Genomic DNA, 8881 nt, shown 5'->3' on the forward strand with positions numbered 1-8881 from the left:
TGTTGGATCAGCTCTGTCTTTACGATGTGAAGCGTTCAGTGTAAACTGTGGTTTCCTGAAGGGATCACTGACTGCAAAGGTAAACGTAGACCAAGAACTCTAACACACACACACACACACACACACGCTAACACACTAATATAAAAACTTCACCCCGGCACAGCCTTACAAACCACTGCAATGATTAAGGCCACCATGTCCTGGGTCAGACTTCAGTCTAAACACAAGTGCCCTCATTTTTTTCTCAGTTATGTTACACTCCTCTTTTAAAATCTCTCTCTCTCTCTTTGTGGCCACTCACACACACACATTAAGTGCGCTCGCACACACAAGCACACACCTGTCACGCTCGCTGTCTGCGGGTATGTTTTTGTGTGGGATCACAGTGTCAGTGTCCTTATCTGGGTTGATGCCAGTTAACGTCTGCAGGGCCTGGAAAATGGGTCAGTTCCATGCGTGTGTGTATGCGTGTGTGTGTGTGTTTATGTGCACATGATGTGTCTTTGTTTAATTTTTTTAATCCATGATTGTCTCCATCCCACGCCTGAGTCAGAACTGAAGTGATGTTGTAAGGCGTCTGCTGAGTTCCTGGAACGTTTTGCTGTTATTGTTCCGAATTCCATGGTAATACAGTTTGAGAAGCCAAATGTGTTTGTGTGAATGAATGAGATGGTTAAGAGTTGTATGTCTCCATTTGAGTGCGACTGAATGAGTGAATGTTGTATTTCTTTATATAATGTGAATAAGAACGAATGGGTGTATGTCTCTGTATGACATGAATGAATGAGCGGGTGAATGAGTTTCTACTTGATGTATGAACAAGAGGGTGAAAGGGTGTGTGGCTCCATATGACATGTGAATGAATGAGGGAATGAATCGTCATATGTCTCTATAGGACATTAAATTAAGAGGATGAATGGTTGTATTTCTCCACATGATGTGTGAGTGAAAGAATGAATGGTTGCTTGTCTCTATAGGACATGAGATGAGGGGATGAAGGGGTCTATGTATCTATATGAGGGGTGGGCAATTCATTTTACATATGCGGAAGCAACTTTTTATACCCATTGCTTTGTATTGGAGGGACAAAACCACAGACAACAGAAAAGCATCATGCTGATATGACATGAGCGGAATAAAATATTTTTTATTCATGTGCTGATTGACCTCATGTGGTCATACAGTGATGCCTTTAAAATGCCCAGGTCTGCTCTATGTGATAAGTGAATGAGGGAGGGGGTGTATGTGCAGGATAAGCGTTATTGAAAACAAATGGACAAATGATAGTTTTTTGCCAAAGCCTTCCTAAAGTTTGAATAAAACATTCATAGTTTAAAGCTGTGTGCATTTCAATTCCTGGATAGAAATCCTCACTGCAGTCGTTTATACAAACAACATTTTATACCCATTGCGTAGGATTTTGAATCCCAGATCAACGTGATAAAAATCCAGTTGATCACAAATCATTTCGGTGAATTACAGCCGTCGATTTCCGACTGCGACAAAAATGTAATTTAATATGCAAAAAGCGGTAATAGTTTCTTTTCAAGGTCAAATGTGTTTACACTTGTCACACAGCTGATTCAAATTAGATGAGCTGAAAGTGTCGGACACAAAACTATTTTCTTCTGCTTCCTGTAAAACTACAAGCTTTTCTTTCATCCGTGTGACAGAAGACCAAAGTTTTGACCTTTTTTCCTAAATCAGAAGTTCATTTTTTTCTACACTGAAGCCTCTGTGTTGTTTATCCTGAGAGAGACAACTTGAACTGAAGAGAGAAACATTTTGTACCGAAGAATGGCCAAGACAGCACACACACACACACACACACACACACACACACACACACACACACACACACACAATCTCTTGCTCTCCTCTCTTCTTCATTCTCTAGAACCTTATTTGGCTTATTGACACTAATGTTAGGGCGCAGTGACTTGTTCTGCATATACATACGTGGGCCTGGCTGTGTGTGTGTGTGTGTGTGTGTGTGTGTGTGTGTGTGTGTTACAAAATCACACCCTCTCCCTCTCCGCCTTCCCCATCCTTTTCCTTACGTTCGGTGTGTTTAGCAAGCATCTGGTGCAGAGGTGTTAGGGAGGAGTGTGTCCCGTTTTGCCAAAATCTGAGTTGCTGCTAAACACAGAACAGCTGCAGGGAGAGAGAGAGAAAGAGACGGGGGGGCGTGCCAAAGCTATCAATCAGACTCACATCTGCCGACCACGAAACACAGCTGGGCGCATGAGTTCATGCAGCCTTGATTGAGACTATATGGTGGCGACACACACACACACACACACACACACACACACACACACAACAGCCAAACAAACGTAAACACACATTGAAACAAAATATGTTCTCCAGCTACTTACATATACATTGAATCCCAGGAGTATCACCGTGTACATTTCTGTTACTGATCACAAACATTATATATAATTTAATATTTTTTAATTTTGTGAAATTCAAAAACAAAAAAAAATGTTTGTGTTTTGTGTGTGTATCAAGCTTATCATTGTTCGGACACATGCAGAGCAAAAGCGATGTGGAGTTAAACACCAGACAGGAAGAGTGAGCTGCAGCGGCGGAAGGGGGTCAGCCGGGGTGAGGACACTTAAAATTCAACAAGAACATGTCCGACGAGCATTAAATTGTCCCTCTGCAAAAAATGCATTCCAGATGGCTGCTTACTGGCCGGCGTGCAAGTATGTTTTTCTGGCCGCGGGCCCCGTGTTTGTGTAGTCTACGCCGAAGTGCCGATGAGCTCTGTGACGGGAGCAATACTTCATCTGTGCCACAGATTCATACATTTGTGTTCATGATTCAAGTCCTCGCCCTCTTTTTTTTTTCTTCAAACAGATGGTTCTTGTTGTGCGGGGTGAGGTCAGGGCTGAGGAAGGCCTTTACATTTTGCATGCTGGGTAATGTCTCCACCCCAATGTGCCTCCACTGACCCCATCAAATGCTGTTTACTACCAGTTTCTCAGCGAAACGAGTATCTTGAACGTTCACATACGAGTCTAGCTCAGGTCGTATTTTCACAGCCTGTGCGGATTTAGAGACGAATTTATGTGCCGATCGAAGATTGAGATCACGGTGACCTCGCGTCCATCCCCTTTTCATGAACGCAATATCCCACAAACGTCCGCGGGAGATTTCATTACATCTGGCTCAAATGTCCACTTACAAGAACACGTTTGGATTTGGTGCCAGAGGCAAAAAATTAAAGGTTACTATTACTTTTTAACTCCTTAACTCTTAAAAAAAAACCAAAAAAAACAACCCTATCTATGACGGCATTTCCAGAAATATGACTGATGGGATAAAATGAGAACATCAACTTTCCAAGGCCAACTTCATTACGACATAATAATTACCATAATGTTCAATAGAAACATTTCCAACTGGTATAGTTTGCAATTGACTATGATTCACGTCGTAAAGCTATTTTGTCTGATAAAAACGATAGAATTTTAGAATTATATTTCCAACAGAAAAAAAGGTTATTTGCTGTACAATACACTGTACATCTGAACAATTAGAAAAAAATGTAAAAAAATTCTAACATGCACATCTGTGTCAGTGCACATGGCGCGGCAGGTGTGGGTGGTGATAAATGTCATGTTTATGCTTTTTTTGAACGCATTGTGAAATTCAGTCATGTGTCTAGATTCAACAGCGATCAGATCAGCAGTAAAAATACTCCATGCAGAGTCTCTCCTTTTTTCCTCCCATAATTATATTCATTATATTATCCAATCATAAAAGTTCCCGGGTAAAGATTTGTTTTTTTTTTTTTTTTTTTTTTTTTGGTATTTCTTACCAGAGTTGTTTCCAAACAAAAAAAAAAAAAAAAACACCAGAATGTATAGTTGGGATGGTGTGTGCTTCACTTGTGTTTTTTTAATTTAGGCCATGATGAACAGAGCTGTGACGTTACCGTGACTGAACGTAGAAGCTTCCCCGCGCCATGAATCGCGTTTGCCCCGCCTTAAAACGCCACCGCCGGTTGAATCATGGCCTCTTTGTTGTTTTGTCAGCATCCGCTGCCAGACCCGCTCACTCATCCCACCTCTCGGGCTGTCGATGAGGGCATTTCCATGGCATCCCGTACTTCCCAGATGGTGCCACCCCTTCCTCTCCCGGCCCCGACCAACCCTCCCGCCCTAAACCGGCCCCGCCGTCTCCCTTGTGGCGGCATCGCATCACTTTCACACTTTCATACACTCACCTTCAGGTGCCTGGCGTCTGCTGGGCGCTCTGCCCAGAAATGACTGGCGCAAGCCATGATGTGAGTGCACATTGAGCTGCTGAGAAGTGTGTGTGTGTGTGTGTGTGTGTGTGTGTGTGTGTGTCAGCCGCAGGACACACATGCCCCACATGCCAGGAAGAAGTAAAGCCACTTAAGCTGCTGTGCAACAGTTGCATATCCCACATCACACACATGTCTGTGTGTGTGTGTGTGTGTGAGTGTGTGTGTGTGTGTGTGTGCATACTTCCGGCACACCAACCATTACAGCAACCATCTGTTGATGAGAAGTGATGTGTGTGTGTGTGTATATATACACGAGTACTGTTTAGCAGCAGAGTTGGGCTTTTCACTCTTCAGGGAGGTGCTTCTCACAGACATGCCGTGTCTTCAGTGTGGGTTTTGTACTGTCAGAATGAGGCCGCCAATTTACGCCGCAACCAGATGGTGAGAAAATGCGTCACTTCTCATTTTCATTTGAATTAACTGAACAGATAACATTAATTTCCAAAAGTATTTTCAGAAGAGGACTGCTATTAAATTGCATTGCCTTCATTCATTTATCAAGTAATAGACTGGAGATAATGGTATGTTGGAGTCATAAAACTCCAACGGCGAGTTTGACATTTCTGCCTGGTTCTGCCTGGGCAAAAAAATAAAATAAATGCGCGAATGAGAGGAAATTCTCCCCCCTCTGTGTTGACGAGGCAGTAACAGCGAGGGGAGTGAAAGCCGTAATTATCATTTTTAAGCAGGTCATGTTTTGATGGCATCTCGCTGCATTATGCCCAGGAAATTAGCATGGCTAAAGACACCAGCAGGGCTGAATGGTCTCATTAAGCAGCGGAGTGAGGATTGTGTTTACTCAAAGAGTGATTAGTGTGTGTGTATGTGTGTGTGTGTGTGTGTGTGTGTGTGTGTGTGTGTGTGTCTCCGTAGATGAAAGCATGTAGTGAGCTTCTTGTATTCATTATCTATACATTCTACCTGTTCTGATCTGACAACCATGGAGATGAAAATCAATGGAGCGCCATGGGAGGAAGTGTTTATAGCTTTGACGTACTGACTTCCTTGTTAGTGATTATAATGAGCTTGTTCCAATCAATGAAATATCGATACAGCTTCGCTCACAACCTCGGATGAAACGCAGAAGCTCGGTGGCCATACCGCGCGTGCATTTTGCAGTCAATTTCAGCTCCATTGTAGAAGTGGGAGCCAATGACGCTGTTGTGTTTTTGTGTCAATATCGTATTTGCGCGGTTATTCATTATCCCTTAATCTCCACTGTCCACAGTACCAAGGAGCACGTGACCCCGGAGATGAACAAGCTCCGTCAGAGCCTGAGGAGGAAGAAGCCCACCTACGTGCCGGAGGCCAGCAGACCGCACCAGTGGCAGGCCGACGAGGAGGCTGTACGGAAGGGCAAATGTAACTTTTCGGTGCGGGTGAGTATCGAAGGAGTCGTATCATCCTTACGGGAGGTTTAAGACCGGTGATGAAAACCACGGATGGTTGTTGTGAGGTCATGCGAAAATTGCCAGGAAACTCGTACTTTTTTGAGCAGCCGTCAATCAACTCGCCTCTTCAGCTGTTTGTATATGCCAAAATATTCCCAGATTATTTTGGACGATACATATTATGACCAGAAATCCTAACCCCAATGGCATATACGCACATATAAATATTTTAAAGCTTTATGACCCTCCCACCCTCTTATTAACTTTTCCCATACTGTTATAATCACTAACCTTTACTCTTAAACAAGTAGCAATGCATGCTATGTGCAGGAGGTGTTATGGTCACTAAACAAATCAGAGCCCAAGATACAGATTTACATGCTCTGGTTGGTCGCCACCCTAGAAATTGCAATTTTACCATTAAAACAATTGAAATAGGAAGTATATAAAAATGCACTGCCACCGCAAGAACCCGTAGTATAGCGAAAAAGCGTCTATTTAATCTTAAAATTAAAATGCATGCGTCAATCCTAGTTTGAATCCTCCTCCACTGGTAGTCGCTGCAGGTAAAGCCATTACATGGCTGTCAGAAACCTTTTCTTTGTTTGAGACAGATTAATTGAAATTAAAATTAAAAGTCCAGATATTGACTATACCAAAGGGTTTTCGCAGTTTTATATAGATACATTGAGACCGCGAAATGTGAACCACAATATGGGGACAGACTACTGTATTATTCTTTCAACAAACAACACTATTGATCATTGGCCTCCCTGACCCGGTTGATTGTGATTACCTTCTGCCGACTGAACAATGATAAACAAAGAATCTGACGGAAATGGGCGCCGTGTTACCGTGCAGACTTGTATTCGAACGGTCAGCTGAATTACTTACAGCCACGGAAAGATTATTGATGTCGCCCTGTCGCTGATAAGTCGCTCCAGCCTGAGCGTGAACTGCAAGCCAGTCGCCGGGAGCCGGAGTGATTTGTTGAGGACCCGGTGAGACAAAGGCAGGAAGAGATGGAGGGCTGAGTTATGGACGAGGGAGGCGAGAGGAAATGACAGGGTGGTAGATGAGAGACCACAGAGGGGACAGAGACACACCGGGAGATGCGAGACAAAAGGGAAAGATATAGAATCAGATAAGAGCAGCTGGAAATGAAAAATGCCGGTGACGGGATGGGAAACCAGAAGAGAGAGATAATTGCGAGGTGCAACAAAAAACAAAGGCCAAAGGGAGACAGGCTGAACAGGGCCTTCAAGAAGGATTTCTATCCAGGCTTACTGCAAAAAAAAATGAATTCAACTGATGATCCTTCAGTCGTGAACTGCTCATTTTCCTTTGTGTTCACTAAAGTGTTTAGAAATAAACAGAAGGGCAAGTATAGCTCCCCAGGAATAGTCAGAAACCTTTATTAGCAGCTGATACACGTCAGACTGAAAATCATTTTAACATTTTAATTGCACTTTTAATTCGCACCACGGAATGGCTTCCAGGGGGACAGATTTCCTCGACGCACAGCACGATAGCATGACGGGCAAGGCAGATGAGACGATACAGGCTGATCGGGAAATTTAAATATCATTGCCTTCTCAAAAACAATCAACAAAGTCAAGTTCAAATTTTTCAGAAAACCAGTCGATTTAGCACCAAAAAAGACAAAAAACAATTTAGGCCATTATATTATTATTATTATTATTGTTATTTGTATGCCATTTCCTATTATTTTTCATGCCATAATCTCCGTTAGCACCTCAACGTCAAAGAAGTCAAAGCTAGCACGCAGCTCGCTAATGTTAGCCTAGCATTGCTAACAGTGTCAACACTGGATTCAGATTCAGAAAGAAACAGCCGGTCCGAGTCCACGTGGACTCTAGAGCGCTCTCTTCTCAGTGGTTAGAGATGTGGGGTCACAGGAGGCACTGCAAATCGATTCCGATGAAATAGAGACGACGTCAAAACAATCCAGCCGCTGTATGCGGATGACAGGGAAGTAACGCAAGAGACACGAATGTATTTTTTGTGCTCATCTATTGGGCTGTGTTGTAGAATGATGGGAAAATAAACAAAGCCCATATATATTGATCCACTCATCAAAACAAATGGAGTTGTTTTTATAGTGTCAAATATTGAACTATGATTAATATTGATTAATTAATGGAATGCGTTTAATAGGTTTGATTACTTTTTAATCCAGTTCCATCCCCGGTATTTACAGTTCCGGGTAGTTTTGCTCCACAGTCAAAAGAGATGGAAGTCGGTGTCAAAGTCGTCATTTCATCTTGCTTGTGCCACCTGTGGTGCTTTTCATATTTTATATTTCATATTATCAGGGGCTCGGTGTAGAATTTGTCTCCTTTTACGAGAATTCCCCCACGGCACCTGGTGTGATGCTTTTTAAGAACAGGTGTTTCAAATGGTGGGGGATAGACCGATCCCCTCCCTCCGACCCAAAACCAGATTTTTTGGGCTGTTTAAATTTTTTAAACTCCTTTTTCCGCCACGCTCAGCTTCAAGGCCGCAGGGCTTTAATTGCGTCTCTGTGGGCTTCACGTACACCGCGGTGCAGAACAACGGAGAGACAGGAGAAGAGGATGTGAGTCTATAAATGACTGCAGTCCTCTGCACTCCCTCCCGCCCTCATTATCAGCTTTAACATGTGGCAGTAAAACTAGAATGGGGGGCTTTTTAGCAACTCGCTTGTCAATTTCATGCCACTCATCGAAATACTGATACAGATACACATCTCCTCCCTTTTTTTTTTTTTTTCTTATTCTGACCAGTGTTTTTGGAAACAGGAAGTTCGGTGTGAAAAGGATGTTTTAAAAATAAACACGTCATGTTTTGTTTTGGTCGTTGAATGTTTTTCCACTTTCTTCTTGTTGTTGTTGCTCTGCAGTACCTGGGCCTGGTGGAGGTGGAGGAGTCGAGAGGGATGCATGTGTGCGAGGAGGCGGTGAAGAAGCTCAAAGTTGTGAGTATCACAGGCATGAATGCACACACACACACACACACGCACGCACAAACACGCACACACACACACACACACACACACACACTCATGCATGCATAGGCGAGCATACAGACTGCTGCCGTAGGTGTACTTTGTATGTGTGGGGATTCATCATCCGAACATATTGATCAAAGACATATATACACACACACA

At 43.1% G+C, this 8881-nt stretch overlaps 1 protein-coding gene across 5 annotated transcripts in view; it reads left to right on the forward strand.

The window, feature by feature from the left end:
• numbl (NUMB like endocytic adaptor protein) overlaps positions 1–8881 on the forward strand; it is a 50642-nt gene that overhangs the window by 30284 nt on the left and 11477 nt on the right. For 3 of the 5 annotated variants that reach the window (XM_086143401.1, XM_086143409.1, XM_086143393.1), the window contains exons 2-3: positions 5550–5700; positions 8615–8689. In XM_086143401.1, the coding sequence (XP_085999527.1) occupies positions 5575–5700; positions 8615–8689 (201 nt within the window). In that variant the 5' untranslated portion in view covers positions 5550–5574. Of the gene's footprint in view, positions 1–4622; positions 4703–5549; positions 5701–8614; positions 8690–8881 lie in introns of those variants that run through there. The other 2 variants (XM_086143376.1, XM_086143385.1) reach the window with 1 other exon arrangement.

This window comes from Fistularia commersonii, chromosome 3, assembly GCF_037954325.1.
Source record: "Fistularia commersonii isolate RoL2024-O1a breed Wild chromosome 3, RoL_Fcom_v1.0, whole genome shotgun sequence".
NCBI lineage: Eukaryota > Metazoa > Chordata > Actinopteri > Syngnathiformes > Fistulariidae > Fistularia > Fistularia commersonii.